Raw genomic sequence first — 20,045 nt, forward strand, 5'->3', positions numbered from 1 at the left:
GTAACAATTCGCCATCCCTGCTTTGCAAGCATTGCTAGATTGTAAGCATAGATATTTTTAAAACCCATACCTCCCTCCTGCTTTGTGAGACACATTCTTTCCCAACTGCGCCAATGGATTTTCCTCTGCTCCTCAGTATCACCCCAAAAAAATGATGCACATAACTGATGGATATCATCACAAAGACCTTTTGGAAGCAAGTAGCAGTTCATGGCATATAATGGCATAGTCTGGGCAACAGCTTTAATCAAAATTTCTTTACCTGCACTACTGAGTATCTTGGTTTTCCAATTGATGAGCTTTTTTGTCAATTTTTCTTTGATGTACTCAAAGATGGCCGTTTTTGATTTACCAATCCGTAATGGTAAGCCTAGATATTTGTCATGCTCATCCACTCTCTGCACAGCTAGAATAAAGGCTAGCTGTAATTGGGTATCCATATGGACATTGTTACTAAATACAACACTACTTTTTTGAAAGTTCACCTTTTGTCCAGATGCCCTTGCATAGATATCCAGGATGGCTTTGTATCCATAACATTCTGCTTCAGTGGCTGTACCAAATAAAAAACTATCATCTGCGAAGAATAAGTGATGGAGTGTGGGAGCACTTGGGCACATAGTGAGTCCCTGAATTGTATTATTTTCTACAGACTTTGTTAGTAAAGCAGACAAACCTTCTGCACATAAGATGAATAAATATGGTGATAGAGGGTCTCCCTGTCTGATACCTCTGGTAGGTATAATTCTTTCTGTAGGTTGTCCATGAAACAAAATAGAGTAGCTAACTGAGGTGACACTTTTCATGATCATTTCAATCCATGTAGGATGAAAACCAAGCTTTGCTAGTATAGCCTGTAAGAATTGCCATTCGAGTCGATCATAGGCTTTACTGATATCAAGTTTGAGGGAGAAGAAACCTGTTTCTTGATGTTTCAGTTTATACATGAAATGAGCTGCTTCAGTAGCGACTAAAGTGTTGTTAGAAATCAAGCGCCCTGGTACGTAGGCGCTTTGCAATGGTGAGATGATATCAGGTAGCCACCGCTTCAGTCTGTTGGCTACTACTTTGGAGCATATCCGACAGATCACGTTACACAGTGCTATAGGTCGGAAGTGCATTGCTTCCTGGGGTTCTTTTATCTTAGGTATAAGGCACAGATGCGTAAAATTAACATCTGCCCAATTTCCGTTGTCCAAGAACTCCCTGACAGCCATGCAAACATCAAAACTTACCACATGCCAGTATTTTTGAAAGAAAAAAGGTGACATACCATCCGGTCCCGGGCTTTTGGAGGGATGCATTTGAAAAAGGGCTGCTTTGATTTCGTCATCTGTATATGACTGTAATAAGTCTGTATTCATCTCTTCCGTTACTTTCGTTGGGGTAGCTTCTAGAATAGCTTGGAGAGCTTCCTCATCAATGCCTTCCGTAGTAAAAACTTGTTGGAAATACGTATGAAGCAGACTTTGAATTTCCTCAGGTTCAGTCCTCCACTCACTTTGTTCATTTACCAAACCCCGAATCAAGTTTCTGCTTCGTCTGTTGCTAGCTCTACGATGAAAGTAAGCTGAGTTTCTATCTCCATCTTTGAGCCAAATTGCCCTAGACCTTTGCCTCCAATACTTTTCCTGCTGAGTGAGTATCTGACTGTGTCTTACATGAAGAGCACGTTGTTCCTCATATTGTTCCTGAGTGTAGGGCATTCTCATAATGTCACTCATCTTTTCCTGCAAGATACGAAGTTCATTTTTCTGTCTATCAAACTCCCTGTTATGCCATTGTTGGAGTTGTTGTCCTGTTTTCTTTATCTTGCAACATAATTGCTTCAGAGCATTGCCAGTGGATGGTACCGCCCATTCCCTCTGTATAATGTTGCTGCAATCTGGATTACCATGCCACATTTCTTCAAACCTGAAGAGTCTCTTAACTTTTCGATACTGTAGCTTCTCCTTGCTAACATCGATTAGGAGGGGACAATGGTCAGATTCAGTCGGGTTTAGAGTTAATACCCTACTGTAAGGAAAACAACTTCTCCACTGTATAGTCTGAAATCCTCGATCCAACCTTTCTTTGGTAAACTTATTACTCCAAGTGAAGCGACTGCCCACAAATCCCATGTCTATAAGGCCACAGTCTGCCATTGTTCATCTAAAAGTTGCCATTGGTGCTGCAGCCCTCCTAGGCCCGCCTGATTTGTCAGAGTTGGACATTATCTCATTAAAATCGCCAGCCATCAACCATGGGAGATTGCAGTTCTCCGACGCTAAGGTTCTGATGAGATCCCAAGTTCTATTTCGACCTCCTCTTGCTGCAACTTCATATATGCCAGTAAACCTCCACTTTTCGAGTTCGTCAGGTTTACCCATCACCACGTCAATGTGGTGAGCCGACTGTGATCTCAGACTGGCGTGTGTGCTGTCATTCTAGATCAGTGCGACCCCCTGAGATTCTCGTTGCTGAGGGAAGCAGATGTTATCCTTGAATCCAAGACGTCTCGTAATGGAGTCAATCAGATTTTTTTGTGCTAGGGTTTCAGAGAGGAATATGAGGCTAGGTTTTTTGGCTTGCACCAGGTCAACTAAGGCTCGTTGGGTTTCAAGGTTTACTATACCCCGACAATTCCATACCAGGATGCTCCCTTGCCTCATGCCGGAGCACGAGATCGTTTCACTACCAGAGGTGTTTGCGGCGCTCAGAGACGGCGCGTAGGGTTTTACAATAACCTATCCTTATTTTAGAGAAAGTGAAAAGAGAGATAATAAAAGTCGCTAGTTTGGAGATAATATATTTAAGAAACCACTAGTTTTATCTAATTTAATGCTAAATTCTCTCTCTCTTTGCACCCTTAATTATTTGATACTTAATTATTTGATAACATTTTCAAATAAAAAATAATACCATATATAATTTTAGATAATAAATCATTCAGAATTTAATAGAGAAACTGTTGGAAATGCTCTAAATATATTCTTTCTTGCATTTTTATTCTTTAGTTAATTTACTATGTTAAATATGCTATGTCACTACCAATATCTAGGAACAATTGCTAACATACTGGAATTTGTAATGCAGTCATAACTTTATACAAGGAACTTGCACACAGTCTCCTTAAACTTTTGGGTATGGTACATCAGACATTGTTTATCATATTTTTCCATTGTTTTCCAATTCTTAATTATTGTTTGGGATCTTAAACTAGGAGTCAGTCGGTTACGCAAAGTGAAATGGATCCATACTCGAAGCATTGATGTTTTATGTTGCATTAGTGAAATGTTAAAGAATGACAATCCCACATCAGCACAACTTGACATCATAAGAAAATCAATCTTCAAAGCTGTTGAATACGGGCATGTTGAGTTTGTTACTCATATATGTGAAGCACATCCTCCATTCGTAAAAAAACGTGAAGGAAACAAAAACATATTTCAGTTTGCGGTTGAATGTCGTCAACATAAAATATATAGCCTTATTCATAGACTTGATAGAGAGGACCAGAGATTCTTTGGCACATGTGCGACGAAGTTTCCAGAGAATATGTTACATTTAGCAGGGAAATTATCTCCACTCTCAAGGTTCAATCATATTAGCGGTGCAGCTTTGCAAATGCAGCGAGAGCTACAGTGGTTTAAGGTCAGTATCTCTAAATACATGTGTTTATACATAAGTTTACTTAGAAACCCATTATCCTACCAACTCAAGGTTTGCCTATATAAACTCATATTAAGCATCAATGTACTTAAAAGAATAAACATTGGCCTTAAATATATGTTTCTATGTATATAAATTTTCAATATCGTGAAAAATAAGTTTTTTTTTTTTTTTTTTCCTCCAACAGATTCTCTATATCTATCTTTATTTTAGGTAGAAAATTTAATTTCCAAAAAAAACTCTAAAATTACAGGCAAACATCTTTTTGAATTTTTAATGTTTTTCTTTCTACTCTATCTACAAACCATGATTAGGGAAACTTTTGGAGATGCGCTGAGGTGGTAGAAAACTTCTAGGAACTTTAATTGAGATTTTTAGAGAATATGTTGGAGATACAGTAGAAAAATTATGTAAATTTAAGCTTGTTTGTCTTAAGCTTGTTGTTAGAGAAACCCTTTTTTTGTCTTATACTTGTTTTTTGTTTTCTTGTTATTATCAATCATCAATTCATAAGAATTGTGTGATTGCATAATTTTGTTAGATTGTTTACATAATATAGATATTATCTGTAATCAATGTTTTAAAAACCACTAGACTGTAATCGGGCGGTGGGAGGGACCTAGCGCTTGGACGATTTTGTTTTTATTTTTTTATTACCCAACAATACAACATATATAAGTACATTGACGAAGTGGTGTTAGCTCAGTGGTTAGAGCACCCACTACCTATGTACGAAGTCATGGGTTCGAGTCACCTTGGGGGCAGGAGTGAAACCCTTTGATCCTCTTTAAAAAAAAAAAAATATATATATATATATATATATATATATATAAGTACATTTCAAAAAAAAAAAATTACAACACATATAATTATTCAAACTATTCGTTATTAGAACTAACTAATTTCAACTACGTTCATTTTTTAATATAAATCAAATCAATTAAGAAATCAAACAACAACGCCGCTCTATCGTTATCGAAGAGGAAAAACCCCTAACCCTAATAGGGAGTTGTCGACTTTGAAATCTTTCGATCTACAATCCTTTCTACCTCTACAATCATTTCCCCTTCATCATGTCCTACATTGAAGATAGTCACTGCCAGTTTTGCCGCATCTATGGTGCTGGCAGGGAGCGATATGATGTCGTTAACATCTCGGGCATGAATGGTGCTAGAACGCAGCGCACCTTCCAAGCATACTTGTTGGCAAGGTCGTTAATGGTGGAACCCTTTGAAGTGACTGATTTCAAGCGCCATTTCCAGTGTGTATGGTTCTTTGATAGCAAGTTTAGGGTTCAGAAGCGAGCCTAGAAAAGCTTTATGTTTACTTTGGATCTTAAGAAGGATGGAAACAAGGTGCTTTGGTGTGGCCCTTGGTATTTCAATCGTGCTTCTATGATTATTTAGGAGTATGATGGTTTGATGGCCCTTCATACAGTGAAAATGGACTCCTTGTACTTCTCTGTTAAGATCAACAACATCCCACCAGCATTGGAGGTCAACAATACCATTATCAATGTTACCTTTGATGCAGACAAATTTCTAATTATTGAAGGAAAACTTTTTGACATGACTAGCAAAATACGGGTAAATGTTTCCTACGAAATCATCAAGCCTTTGTGAAAAAAAAAAAAAAAAAACTGGCTCCAGTAATTGTGGAAGAGATATCCTTTTTCTTTGATATCTAGTTGGAAAGTGTCAGCTTTGTCACTTGATTTATCATGAGGGCGGTATTTGTAAGATGGCGAAGAAGCTTGTATCGCAACTAGCCGAGGCACCGGCGGGAGAAAAGAGGCTTGAGCTGTGTAGTCCATTCCAAAAGTTTACAGAGGGACCCTTTACTAATGGTGCATTCAATTTCAAGGGTATACATACTCCAATCTTGCGCCCCATTGCTTGAAATCGTTTTGGTACCATGGATACCAATAAACTGTGCAAGCTGGTGGTCATTCGAAATGCTGATATGAAATCTTCCCAGGGGGAAGATCATGTATTGGTGCTGGTCTTAGTAGATGAGGCATAACCATTGCTCCCTGTAAATGATGCATCATAATCCTTGAAGTAAGGTGCTCCTACATCACCCTTCTTGTCACGCCCCTAATTCTTAACACAAATAAAAATCGATATATAATCCCATAATTATACATGCGTGATCGTTCAGCCATCAATACAAAATATCTGGAAACTCTTTCCCTTTCAACCAAGTACATACTGATGCCCTGAACCCTCAAAGTTAATATACACTCGCCTCAAAGAGTCATATATTACACGAGCTTACGAATTAAATTGCCAACAACAAAATAAAACGTAAGTGCTCCTCAGAGCTTACTACAAGCGGAAGTCTTTATAACGATAAAGTCACAAAATTGGCTTCCTACTGTAATGCTACCAGCACGCCACCTCAGGTTCAGCCACGATTACCATGACCTGCAGGATTAACCCCTACACTGTTTGAATTGTGCACCGGATTGCCACACAACAAACCAGGTAAGCTTTTGCAAGCCTGTATGAGAACTCAAAACCACAAAACAGAAACACATTCTTAAGTCACCTCAACCTAACCATGATAAGCACATAACTCACAACTACAACCATCTATTTCAAAATCTTCCATAACATGCTTACGTAGGTCAACTCGTGACTAAACTACATGCTCAGATTCTCAACCTAGCATCCCATTACACAAATTTCCCATCAAACAAAACCTCCTCAGGTAATGTTTGTAAATCCCTTGACGCACAACGGTGAGTCACAAGGATCACACTTGTTTCCTTCCCACCGGAAGCCTTTGTCATCAACATGACATCAAGGTGAAAACAATGAATCACCTTCCTATCCTCACACAGAGCACAATCGTCACCACTATGGTCTTCAAGGTAAATCAAACCATCAATTAATAAGATCAAGAAGAAAACAAGGCAATCACAATTCAAAACAAGCAAAACAAGTCATAGTAATCATCATAACCCCACACTCTGACATCCATAGGTAGCTCTGACTATCACAGCAGTCCTCTTGATCTTTGGTAACTTAATAACAATTCAACTCCGCTACCGAGCTGTCATCACACTGATCATCACACAGATTTTACCGATCATCCCACAGATAGCCATCATCCTACTGATCATCACACAGATAGCGATCATCACACAGATATCGCTGGTAATCACACAGATAGCGATCATCACACAGATATCGCCGGTCATCACACAGATAGCGATCATCACACAGATAACAATCATCCAACTGATTATCACACAGATAGCAATCATCACAAAGACTCATTACTGGTCATCACACAGATAGCAATAATCACACAGACTCATTACTGATCATCACACAGATAGCAATCATCACACAGACTTCACCGATTTTTCACACAGATAACCCTACACAAACTTTACATGATAATCATCACAAAGATTCATCACACTGATGTCATCGATTCGTCACACAGACATTCCTACACAAGCTTTACCATATCTTAAATCTCACTTAAGACGGTCATATTAGACCCATGGTATCTCAACACATGATATTCTACAATCACAACCCAATACACAATTTCACCAACCATCACACAGATAGTAATCATCCAACTCATCACACAGATTCCACCAATACATTTTTTATATCACGCAAATATATATATATACATGGTCATCCACTCAGGAATGCCACTAATACCACTATAGTCACAGTTAATCACATAACTCCAAGACAATATGGCAACTAGGCTCATAACGAATATCGTGAGATTTACTCACCTCTGAATCCCGCTGCGTCTTCACACACTAACCAAGACAAGCACAAATCGTTGCAATCCGCTCAACACAAGCCTGTCAAGTACCTAAACACATAAGGTCTCGACTTAGTAACAATTCACAAACGATTTAAGTCCAAAACCTCTGTTTTGAACTAAAATCCCCAAAGTGACGCCAATCGAGGTGAAACCACATCCGAGACCTCCCAAAGTCTCCGAAATACTTCCACGATCGATATGTCCAAACCACAAGTCGATCGGAAGCTCGAATCCTCACGGATCGAATAAATCAACCGGTATGAAACCGTAAAAATCATAACAATTTCATATGAACTCCAAAATTTGCGTATTATATATCGAAACGCTCGTATCGACGAGTAGAAGACATATAATACCAGAAACAGTCCGTTACATGGCCGGAACGCCGCCACAGGCGGTGGCGTACTGCAGCCAGCCAAAACTCAATATTTCATAAAACTCCCAACATCAAAGCTATTCATCTAAGCATGCTTGTGAATTTTCATAACTAGCTCGAAGTCAGAAAACAAGCATAAATGGTCGAAAACTACCTCACAAGCTTTGAATTTTGCTCAATCCGAGTTGAACCGATTTCCACATAAATCGATCTAAACAAACACCATAGATTGATTTAGAGGGCTCCCACGAAGCCAAGGAAGGAAACTTGAAGCCGTGCCGTACGTCGCCGGAGCTACGTTTTCCGGTCTGGTCGGATCGTCCGGATCCGGGTTGGGTCAGCCGGATATTTTTGATTCTGAAGGTGCAGCCGAGAGAGAAGAGAGAGAGAAATATCAGTTTCCGGAAATGGAAACTAAATGGAAATAGTAAATTTCCCATTCGGGAAACTTCTATTTATACCAAAATGGAAACTTCTTCCAATGGCCATAACTTTCTCATACGAACTCTGATTCCCGCGTTCCACATATCCACGAACTCGTATTGACGCGCTCTAAGACTTTCGTGAAGGAAGTTTTCGGAGAATCCCAACGAATAAAAAGTCAACCATTGCGCCCCCCCTAAATGACGCTTCCTGAATGATTATTTGCCTGAAACACTTCTGCTCCATCCACGAGCCACGAAATCGTCCAATAGCCACTACTTAAATTTCGGAAAATCCTCAGAAAATAAATATGAATTTCCGGGGCATCACACTTTTCCTCTCCAAATTGAAATTCTTGTTAAATGATATGCTTGAGGGCAAGATGAATGTTATTGCTCCAATGAAGAAAGTGAAGATTTAGCAGTTCGGTTCATAGGCAGTCTTTACAGTGGGGGAAATACCAGGTGGAATGTTGGTGCTTGTAAAGATTATGATGCCTAAAGGGAAAATCCAAGCTAAGAAAATAGAAGTGAAGAAAAAGTGAGGTCGACCTCTAGGCTCAAAGAACAAGGCCCATAAACCAAGCCAAACTCAGATTCTAGTTCTGTCAAACTCCCCTGGATCCCAAATTAAGAACTAAAGTGAAACCCTAGCCCACCTAGCATAAGGAAAGCCCAGACCTAGGTCAACCAAAACCCAAGCCCAAGACTTGTTTGCCCATGCAACCTAGTTGTCATTTCCATTGACACTACCGCTGTCGTCACTCCTACATGACCACGACCAAGCTCGAACATCAACTATGCCACCACTAAACTTTATGCCTGCATCACCATCATCTTAACTTGTACTCTAGCCTAGCCGGTTGATTCGGCTGGATGAGACTGTCACCTGTTGCTCACTGCCACCAAATAATTGTCGGAGACCCGTCCATGATGTTAGCCAAATAGCCACCCTCAAGTATAAGGGCCAAGTTATAGTGTAGGGATTATGAGTAGGGGATATTGTACCTAAGGGATTGGAAAACCCACTCTAGCTAAGGAAAACCTAAAGGGTGCTAGATGAATATGCAAATGTACAAATCACAAACAAGGGCACACAAGTGAACCAAAGTTCATGGTGAATATATGCAAGATGCTGTAGTGGTTTGATTTTGGTGTTGGAGATGGTTTAAACTCAAATGAACACACAATAAAAACTTGAAATGTAAACTAGGCTATGCTAAACTAGATGTGATAGAATGGGTGGAAGTTAGAGCTTTAGGTTGTTCACCATAGCCTCCCTTGCATGCATTGATGTTCAAACTATAAGTAAAACAATCCCAAGTATCCAATTACCCTCTTAGCATCCGGATAAGACTACTAAAGCCTAAACTCCTTTGATTTTATCAATTTCCAATGGATAAGTGAGAAACTAACTACCCAAGAACAAATTATATTATCGGATAAGTATCAATTCCTTGCTTCTGGATGCATAAAGGTTTGAGTTTAGATAATCAAGCAAGCAAACCAATCCTAGGTCTAGGTGATTTTAACTCACTACCCTCACATACACAACTAGTGTGCTGTCATGCTTTCAATGTTCAAAGCTAGCTACTCTCTAAACATTGTTCATGTAATGACAAATGCAAAGTATTCAAATTAGCTATACTCAAATACAAGCATTCACTTCTTGAATTAGCATGTGAAGATGATCATGGAAATTGTGTCAAATAAGATTCAAACATCAATTCATTACAAGTTTGGCTAGGGCTTTCAACCCTAGCCCCAACAATAGACTACTCACACATATCTACATAAACTAGCATTAACATAATGGAAAACATTAAGCTATCAAAGAATAGAGTTTAGAAATGACTAGGGATGATCACAAATGAAGGATGATGAAGTGGTTGATCATGGAAACTTTGTCATGAAGATGATGTGGTGACTCCTCTTGTGCTCTAGCTTCTTCCTTGAACTCATTCTTCAAGACTTGAGATGATGATGATGCTTGGTATATGTGAGATGTTATGAGTAGGGATGTAGTTGGGAAACGAAGTGGTGGAGATGGAGGTTTTGTGAAGGAGATGGTGGTGGATTGTGTAGAGAATAGAGAGAGAAAAAGATGTAGTGGCTAAGTGTGGGTGATGCCCTCTTCCTTGAGAGAATGGGTGCTTAAATAGATGGAGAGAAAGGTGTGAAATGGTGTTGTGAAGCAAAATGGATCAGCTCACAACTTGCAAGAACCATGGAGGTGGAGTAGAAAAGTGGTAATAGATCCCAAAATTAAGGGAAAATGGCATGGGAGTGATGGTGTAGGTTGGAGTAGGAACTGATGAGTGAGGGATGGTGATTAAGCCTAAAACATGATAGATATTGGAGTGTTGATGATGATGAACTCTTGGGTAATAGAGAGTGTTTGGTTGAATTTGAACCAAAAAGGTTGGAATTTGGTTGAGATAGAATGATGGTGAATGGATGTAATGGAATAGATGCTATGAAACTCATTCTCCATGCTCCTCCATGAATGTAGCCGGAAAATACATGGCACCACCGTTAGTGGTGGAGTGCCGCCAAAAGTGGTGGTGCACGGAAAATTTATCGGAATTTCATTTTTTTCTCCTCTTGTCAAGATTTTCTACAAAACATGGAATTGGATTAGTCAACATTAAATTGGACTTTAGAACAAGTAATTTCCATGTTTTAGGGCACAAATATGTATATGAATTATGATCCAACACATGACACAAATCTAAAACCTTCACTATCGATTAGCCCGGTGAAATCATTGTCCAACCTGCCACTTTGGTCCATGTTGCTCCACCGCTGGCCGGTATACATTTCAATTACCCACTTTTTAATTTTTTTTGGTAGTACAAAAATAGTTTATGAACTTCAATGAGAATTACTAAGATTTCATCAAAGATCGGATTATCACAAAATCACCAAACTAACTAATTTTATTTGATTTTGATTAGTCCATTGAGAGAGCCACCCCCACGCCCAACCTTGAAAAACTAATATAAAAACATTGAGACCCCAAATTGCATAAGTAGAAAATCAAATGAACCCCAAATAGCATTAAATAAAAACATCTCGAAATGAATTTCAATTTTAAACTCACTTTTTTTTTTTTGGAGAATTTTATCAACTCATTCATTGATCAGGAAAATTATAAATAACGACTCATCTTAGTGAAGCTGACAAAAGAGTCATTATCTAAGCAATAAACATTTTTAATAATAATGAAGCTCATCCAGAAACTACCCAACGCAACTTATGGTTAGAACCAAATGACACACAAATACAGGTACCCTTGGCAACATATCTCAAACTTGAATAGATTTTGGTGTCATCTCATCAATCACTCTCATTTAAGATCTCAACACCCTCCATTGCATTACTCACAGCCTCTTCCACCTCTACCTCATCAATTAGCTTGAGCTTCTTGAGAAACTTCTTCTTTTTTGGTTTAGGCCCGTTCTCAATCACCTTGATTTTGTTCTTTCGACCTTTCAGTATTCCCTTCCTCTTCTTAACCTGTGATATATGCACTATTCCATTGTTGTACGCAATGGTGAAAACTTCCTCTAATTCCAAAGAAGATGCAACTAGCGCCGCGTCCATCAACTTAGCTCTCTTACCTGGCTTGATTATCTCCACATGTGCTTCATATTGGACCTCTATAGTTTGAGATGCTAGATTAGACACTTGAGCAACCAACGGGGGCTCTACCGCTGTTGCAACACCCCAGCCTAGGATAGCAGAAGTAGGTTTTGGTGATTGCCGCCATTTCCACCTATCCAAAATCTACTACCAAGTCTTTGGTATATGTCAAAGTCATCGATAGACGAGCAACCATATCCTCAGCCATTGCAAAGGCTCATTAAATTTGCTAGAATGGCTAGAAAATTCTAGCATATTCTCAACCCTAGCAGACGTGCAACATCTCTAGTTTTTTTTACCGTAATACCTTTAGACTCACCCTAACTAAACCCAAACCAAAACAAGAAAACAAGATATGCTAAATGGGAGAGACCGAGATCTCTGACATAAAAACTGATGAGGTGAAACGTGAGAAAATAGAACCCAAATATTGCTCAATCGCCAATGCTACTACTCTCTAAACAAAATCCAAGAAATTATGCCAACTAAAAAAGTTCACCTCCATACCTCCATCCGTCAATGTTATAGAACCCAACATTTGCTCCCCATTATAGACTATTGCCTTAAACCTAGTTCCTCTGTTTGAAAAAAAAAAAAACAAAACAAAAAACCTCAAGTTCCTGAGACAGAAAGCCGAGCTTTTGTGGAACAAAACTTGTCTTAGTGGCAAGAATCCCAACTCTGACAACTAAATTAGTCAAAGAAAAAAGAGATTAAAAGTGACAATTTTTTTTACCACACCCCCTTCATGCGTATTTTTTTTCAATGAATATGTACAAGAACATGGGTGTGATTTTTTTTTTCTTCCAAAAATCAGTATGTAATTTCACCCTCCAAGAAAAAATGGAACTCTTTATCAAGAGAGCAACATGATGTATCATCATATCTGGCTGCATCAATCCCCATTTTGGATCATCACTTATAGACCCAATCTACTACAAGATCCACTCGAGCAGCTAAGTGCTTGCGTCGACCAAACCAAAATGCGTCGACCAACCAAGCTTCTGAAGAGAATAAGATAAAGAATATGTGAATCTAGCATATTCGGATTTGAGTACTTCTAAGTTTCTATATACTGTCTTAAAACCCTCTCGCTCTGGTTTTCTCTGTTCCTCAGTGAGAGTCGGTGACAATTCCCTTTGTCCACCATGGGCGTTTTTGCCTGGTGTTTGGCCTAGATCTGAGGCATCTAGCTCCTCTGTCCTTTTCTGCTATTTCTTTCTTGTTTAGTCTTTCTTCTGATGGCTCTCTATTGCTCCCATATCTAACTTTTTCACCTATCTCATAGGGCTGGGATGGGCCAGGCAGCTTGTAAAATTTGGAAGGCCCGAACCCGGATTGAATTATCAGGCCCGGCCCAAAAGTTATGTTTTAAAGTCAGGGACCGAATGAGGCTCGACCTGTTTTTTTTTTTTTTTGGGCAGTTTTCTGGGATTCTGGACCTATTTGTTGAGTTTCTAAATCAGGCCCAGCCAAAGTAGCCTAATGTTCAGACACCGGTATCAACTCTTTCCCATTTGCGAAATTCGTGCAGCCAGCCAAAATGTGTAGCTGCAATTCTGCAAATCACCACAACATACAGGCACATAAATTCTTAATCAAAAGTTAAAAACCAAAGTCTTCATTCAGACATCTTTTATAAAAGCTTATAGCTGGAAATCTAGATTTTGACAGAGGATTAAGCGAGAACATATACATTGTATATCTAAGGTTATTATAGAAATATAGAACTTACTTCTTAGCAAGGGGAAATACCTCGACTTCCTTCTTGTTTTCCCAGCCATCAGCAAAGTGTTGGTTGGCGATGGTGTCCATGATTCCAAAATCGCCCGTAGCAAGTGGAGATTGATATTTAGAAATTTTTCCAGTAGGTTTAGATTGGAAGAAGAGATTGATGGAATTTGAAGATTTCGATGATGGAAAATGAGGGATTAAGATTAGGGCTCTTCGTTTTGGGGTTAGGGTTTCAGGATAGAATTGGGGATTTTCCGATTTGGGATTTTTGGGTTTTCAATGTAGGGATTAGTAACGATAAGGCTGTTTAGGGAGAGAAAGAGAATTTGTTTTCATCGATTTGGGGTCGTCGATCTTCTCAATTTATGAGTACAAGAACATTTCTGGACTGGGTTTTGTGATAGAATGAGAGTGAGGAGAAAGTGTCGGTCACATAGTATGGATAGAATGGGGAAGAAGAAAAAAGAATTTGTATTCTGAAGAAAAAAGACCAAAAGTAATAAGGAAGAAGACTAATGAAAAAAAGAAGGAAGAACAGTATTAATTGAATTAAGGACCGGAATTGGCCCGTTTATGACTTATTTTAAGGAGAGGATCCTCTCCTGAGCTTCCTAAGTTTTCTACTACAAAGTGACACGTGTAAATAATTACATCTAATGGCTGATATTGACTCTCACACTATCTTTACTGTACTAAAAAAATTAAACGCTCTCTCTCTCTCTCATCTTCTCTAGAAATCCTTCCAGCTGCTTGATTCTCCTCACAAACTTCAACCTCTACATTGCTCTGTACTGCCACAAGAAAAATTCGTTGCCAAATCGGAACTCACTTCAGAGAGCCTTTAAGAAGAAATTAGGTCTTTTGTCCTCCATCACAACAGATGTCCTTTTTTCTTTTTTGGCAGATCTCTTTCTCTCTCCTTCTCTAATGGAATAAACTTTCTTATGCTTCAATTTCATCGTCTTCTATTTTTCGAGATGGGTAAGGTATGAATTTACAACCCCTTTTGGATATTAAACAACAATTAAACATCAAATCAGAAGAACAAAGAATGAAAGCTTTCTGGGCATCAATGAGTTCTGGGCAATTCGATCTTCAAAGTGTGGATATTTTTTTTTTAGTAACTGTGGATGATTTGACGAATAGAATTAATTTGGGATCAAGGTTTTGAAAGATCAGACATCTTTCTTCCTCAATTACACCATTTGAGGAAGGAAAGCAAAATCTGAAATTTTGTTCAGTTGAATTTGAATGCATTGGAGGGTGTAGCGAGAGATAAGTATGTCAAAGAAGAGTCCTTAATCCTTTGTGCACGGAAGTTTCAAGAAATTGGAGATTGAGGGTAACAAATAACAGAGTAATGGTCTTGGTGGTGTGGAAACTAAAGGAACCGGATCTGGAAAAATAAGAAGATTGAGAGAGAGAGAGAGAGAGAGAGAGAGAGAGCAGACGGAAGAAGAAGATAACAGTGCTTTTGGTCTTATTTTAGCCATTAGATGTGTTTTTAAACACGTGGAACTAAGCTCAGCTAGATAAGGGCTTAGGAGAGGATCATTTCCCATTATTTTGAACCCGGCCTGGCTCCTTTTTGAAAATTTTAAATGCCGAAACTGTAATATCGGACCGTTCACCCCTTTTGGGTGGCTGTCATGTTGATCTGCTACAGTGTCATGGTCTCTTTAGTGGCGGAAGAGCCTCTCCGATTTGGAGACTATTTGAGATTGGATGCTCCTTATTGTGTATCTGGAATCAGGATCTTCAAGTGTTGGCAATCGAGGTCGCAATCAGCACCTCTCAAGCCTTGCGACTGTGGTCTGATGGTGTTTCTGAAAAATTGTGCTCCTGCTGTGCATTATCATGCCATTGCTGTGGCGGCGTCTTGTTTGTTAGCTCGGTTGTGGCTTAGGTGGTTCAGGCTCTCCTGGTTTGAGCCTTGGTCTATGTTTTATGTTGTTCATATTCCATGTTGTTCTCTGGGTTTGGCTCTTGGCCATTCTTTCTTTGTGTTTAGATCGAGGTATGTTTGTACCTAGTTACTGGTTCTGTTGTACTTTGTCTTTGAATTGATGCAAGTTCTAGGTTTGTTTGCCGGGACGAGGAAAATGTATTCATATGCGTCACTGAGTGTGGGGAGTTCACTTCTTCTTCTTCTTCTTCCTTTTTATTTATTTATTTTTTAAACCCATTTGAAACTTGATTTGTGTACTCACCTTCATCCTAATGGGAGTCCAGGGGGTTTACAGTTAGGTGTCTTTGTTTATGTTAAAACGCATATTGTTATACGATAGTGAAATTTTTTATCTAAATCTAGCTACCTCAGCTCCTAAGAAATATCTCCAACTAACCAAGGGTATTCATCTCGAATTCGCTGGCTATATATATATCTCATTATCTCTGCAATGCATTCCTCCCGTTCGGACCATAAACTATGAGTTGTTGGTCTTGTTTGGCTCCAAAACCAGTTGGCTTGCAAACTGTCTCTTTTGAGCGAGTGATTGCGCAGGCGTGCCAGCACCGCGGGGTGCAGTCGTTGGGGTAGTCCCTTGACCTGACTTCTTCTTCAAGCGCTGTGGACGAGGAGAGCACCAACCTCGTCACAGGGTTCTTCTCTAGCCTTTCGGAAAAGGACTTTTGCCTTACGGATAAGGACTTTGGTTGTGGTCTCTTGCGTTCACCGAATCGATACTTAGTGTTGCAGACTAAGCAGAGCAATCACTGGGAAGTTGGGAGAAAACACGGGTTGCGCTAAAGCGTGACTTTAGCTTCGCTGGGTTGCGAGGGCGTTACCCTTGCTTCGCTGGCAGTAACGGTGGCGGTTGCGCTCGCAGTCGGCTCGCTGGGAGACTGGGACTGGAAGTGCGGTCGCCGGGTTGGTCTGGTGATGCTGACAGTCGGCTCGCTGGGAGACTAGGACTGGCGCACGGTCACCGGGTTTCAACAAGGTTGAAGGTTTGCTCCGGGGAGGCTTTGTAATCGCTAGGATTGATTGATTTGATAGAGGTCCTTTCTGTATCGTCTTTAGCCTCTATATATAGGCTGCTTGTAGATTCACTTCCAAATAGGAATGAAATACTATATTTTAGGCCACAGTTATTGGCCTTGAATCAAATCAAAACTCTTAATAGTTTTGATATGTATTGTAGATTTGCCTCTGTCATCGCTAGAATATAGGCAAGGTTAATTGCCTCTGGAATCCTGGACGCAATCGCTGGATGCGAGCTGTTTGATATGCATTAATTGCATATATATCTCTTCGCGGCTTCGCGGGATATCCTGGCGGGGACTCACAATGAAGGTTGATAACTCCCTTAATTGACCCCCTGCCATGCAATGAACAATTATATATATATATTCCTTGAAGTCTCCCACGTCCACCTTAATTGTTTGACTGCATGGGAAACCTTGGCTCCTTGCATCTTATTGGCTGCAAATGTTGATGGCCCACCATGCTATCTCTCCCTTGATTGTCTCACCATGCATGCATGTATATATGTAGGCAAACTTAATTGCTTTCATTCCGCTGGTAGCGAAGGATGATGGCCCACCATATATAGTACTTAATCATCTTCTGCCTTTTTCATGCAATTAAGGAGAATCAAGGGATGATCTACCTTCCTTAATTGATTAAGACCACGATATGCACGTAACCAAGACAACCATGAGGCTATCTTTAATGCAAAGATCTTCCATATGCTCCATCTTCGTAACCAAGTAAACCATTATTAATTATCAAATATCTTGATTATTAATAGTAAACTGATAAGATCACGATTTGCCTTAATATTACTTGGTCTCCAAGTAGGCCTTATTTAGCCTCTAAACAATATATTCCGAGCTCATCGCAAATATATAGCTTGGGCCACCGATATTGGCCCGGATTTCTTCGAGTCCCCCTCGTCGGGAAAAAATGTTATTTTGGGTTCAAACAGGTCTACTTTGGTTTTTTGTATATTTATTTATTTATTATTGTTTTGAAGACACTACAATCTAAGTTAGTTTGATAATATCTACTGTAAACCTTTCAAACCACGACTTTGGGGATTGCTTCAAGTCAATATGGAGATCCTCAATTACAAACCTTACATCCATGTATTATGTTTTAAGGATGACATTGCTACATAGAAGTATATCAAAATGTTATACATGTATTGGAAAAAAAAAAAAAAAATCTTTCCTGTTTTATTTATCCTATGGACCATAACACTTGTTTGACGTGCATGTCGGTAGTTATGTATGTCATTTTTGTCATCTTCTTGTTTGGTGAAATTGTATATTCTTCTTCTTACAAAACCTACAGGTCAATGGCCAAAATAAATATTATAGATTTAACTCTAATGTAGCTTAAGTCATTTCAATAATGTAACCTCCCAATATAAATGCAGGAGGTGGGGGATTTTGTACCTGAGGCGTTGCATGAATGGAATTCAGATGGTATGACACCACATGAACTATTTACTAAGAATCACGAGAAACTAAAAGAGGAGGCAGAAGTCTCAATGAAAGGGACAGCAACTTCTTGTACAGTTGTAGGTGCTCTCATCGTTACCATCATGTTTGCTGCAGCATTTACAGTTCCTGGTGGAAACAATGGTAATACAGGTTACCCGATGTTTCTAGCTAAGAAGTTGTTTCTGGTGTTCATAATTTCAGATACTCTATCACTCGTTTCTTCCACAACTTCAGTCATATTATTTTTGGGAATCCTCACATCACGTTATGCAGAAAATGATTTTCTCAAGAATTTGCCAACAAAGATGATGATAGGTCTTGTCACTCTTTTTCTCTCTATTGGCACCATGATGATTGCCTTTTCTTCTGCCCTCATCATTATGCTTAATGAAGAATACTCATGGGCCATTGTTCCTTGCATTTTTGTTGCTAGTATTCCAGTTGCCTCATTTATATGGTTGCAATTTCCCTTCCTTATTGAGATATTCTGGTCAACTTATGGACCAGGAATATTTGACAAGAAAGCCAAACCATGGATTAAACTCTGATGCTCATCTTTGGTTTTGCTTGAGTGAAGAAGGTGCGGCACATCCTTATGAGTATGACTTATGTAAACAAAATAACTTTACTCGATCATTTCATTTTACATAATAACTTTACTCGATCATTTCATAGTAGAAAGATAAGAGGTTTCAAATATATGATTGTGGATCCTATGTAAATTCTTTTGAATTTCTAATTATTTCAGTTTACATTTCAAATCAAATTTCATTGGTAAATAAAATGACTAAAAGAGACATCTATATTAGAAGATAGAATTATGCCGTCTCTTCTCTATATCTTTGTGTTTGTTCTTCCCAACATTAACTTTGCAACACATGAACGTCCTGTCATAATCCATATGCTATATTTGTATATGCCTAAAAAAAGAACAGCTGGTCATGGTGCTCAATAGAAGATTGTTTATGGGAGGATTAGAGGTGCAACTGATGATCAAAGTACACAATCTGATTTTTTTTTGAAAGGAGGCTAGTGCAGCTGCTTTCAAGCTTTGGTTAATAAAATTGTAGAATACATGGGAGGGGGGGGGGGGATGTAGAACCTGAACCCCAGATTACAATAAGCATCAAGAGAACCTCCTAAAATAATAACAGGAGTCTCCACAAAGTCTATCTATTCTAATATAGCGGTGACATACCGGAAAGATAACTCTATAATGAAGAAGCATCATTATAAATAACACATATTTCCCATCTGATGTTTCTTCATTAAGCATCATTATGCTTAATGAAGAATACTCATGGGCCATTGTTCCTTGCATTTTTGTTGCTAGTATTCCAGTTGCCTCATTTATATGGTTGCAATTTCCCCTAGCCTCCTTATTGAGATATTGTGGTCAACTTATGGACCAGGAATATTTGACAAGAAAGCCAAACCATGGATTAAACTCTGATGCTCATCTTTGGTTTTGCTTAAGTGAAGAAGGTGCGGCACATCCTTATGAGTATGACTCATGTAAACAAAATAACTTTGCTCTATCATTTCATAGTAGAAAGATAAGAGGCTTCAAATGTAGTATATGATTGTGGATCCTATGTAAATTCTTTTGAATTTCTGATTATTTCAGTTTACATTTCAAATCAAATTTCATTGGTAAATAAAATGACTAAAAGAGACATATATATTAGAAGATAGAATTATGCCGTCTCTTCTCTATATCTTTGTATTTGTTCTTCCCAACATTAACTTTGGAACACATGAACGTCCCGTCATAATCCATATGCTATATTTGTATATGCCTAAAAAGAGAACAGCTGGTCATGGTGCTCAATAGAATATTGTTTATGGGAGGATTAGAGGTGCAACTGATGATCAAAGTACACAATCTGATTTTTTTTTGAAAGGAGGCTAGTGCAGCTGCTTTCAAGCTTTGGTTAATAAAATTGCAGAATACATTGGGGGGGGGG

General features: G+C 38.9%; 1 protein-coding gene across 9 annotated transcripts in view; it reads left to right on the plus strand.

Annotated features, from left to right (window-relative positions):
* LOC133707372 (uncharacterized) overlaps positions 1 to 18,689 on the plus strand; it is a 41,038-nt gene extending 22,349 nt beyond the window's left edge. For 6 of the 9 annotated variants that reach the window (XM_062132932.1, XM_062132935.1, XM_062132934.1 and 3 more), the window contains 3 exons: positions 3,076 to 3,123; positions 3,203 to 3,633; positions 18,012 to 18,687. In XM_062132932.1, coding sequence (XP_061988916.1) covers positions 3,076 to 3,123; positions 3,203 to 3,633; positions 18,012 to 18,626 — 1,094 coding nt within the window. In that variant the 3' untranslated portion in view covers positions 18,627 to 18,687. Of the gene's footprint in view, positions 1 to 3,075; positions 3,124 to 3,202; positions 3,634 to 13,183; positions 13,325 to 18,011 lie in introns of those variants that run through there. The other 3 variants (XM_062132939.1, XM_062132938.1, XM_062132940.1) reach the window with 3 other exon arrangements.
* The last annotated feature ends 1,356 nt before the right edge of the window (positions 18,690 to 20,045 follow it).

The sequence above is a fragment of the Rosa rugosa genome, chromosome 4, assembly GCF_958449725.1.
Source record: "Rosa rugosa chromosome 4, drRosRugo1.1, whole genome shotgun sequence".
NCBI lineage: Eukaryota > Viridiplantae > Streptophyta > Magnoliopsida > Rosales > Rosaceae > Rosa > Rosa rugosa.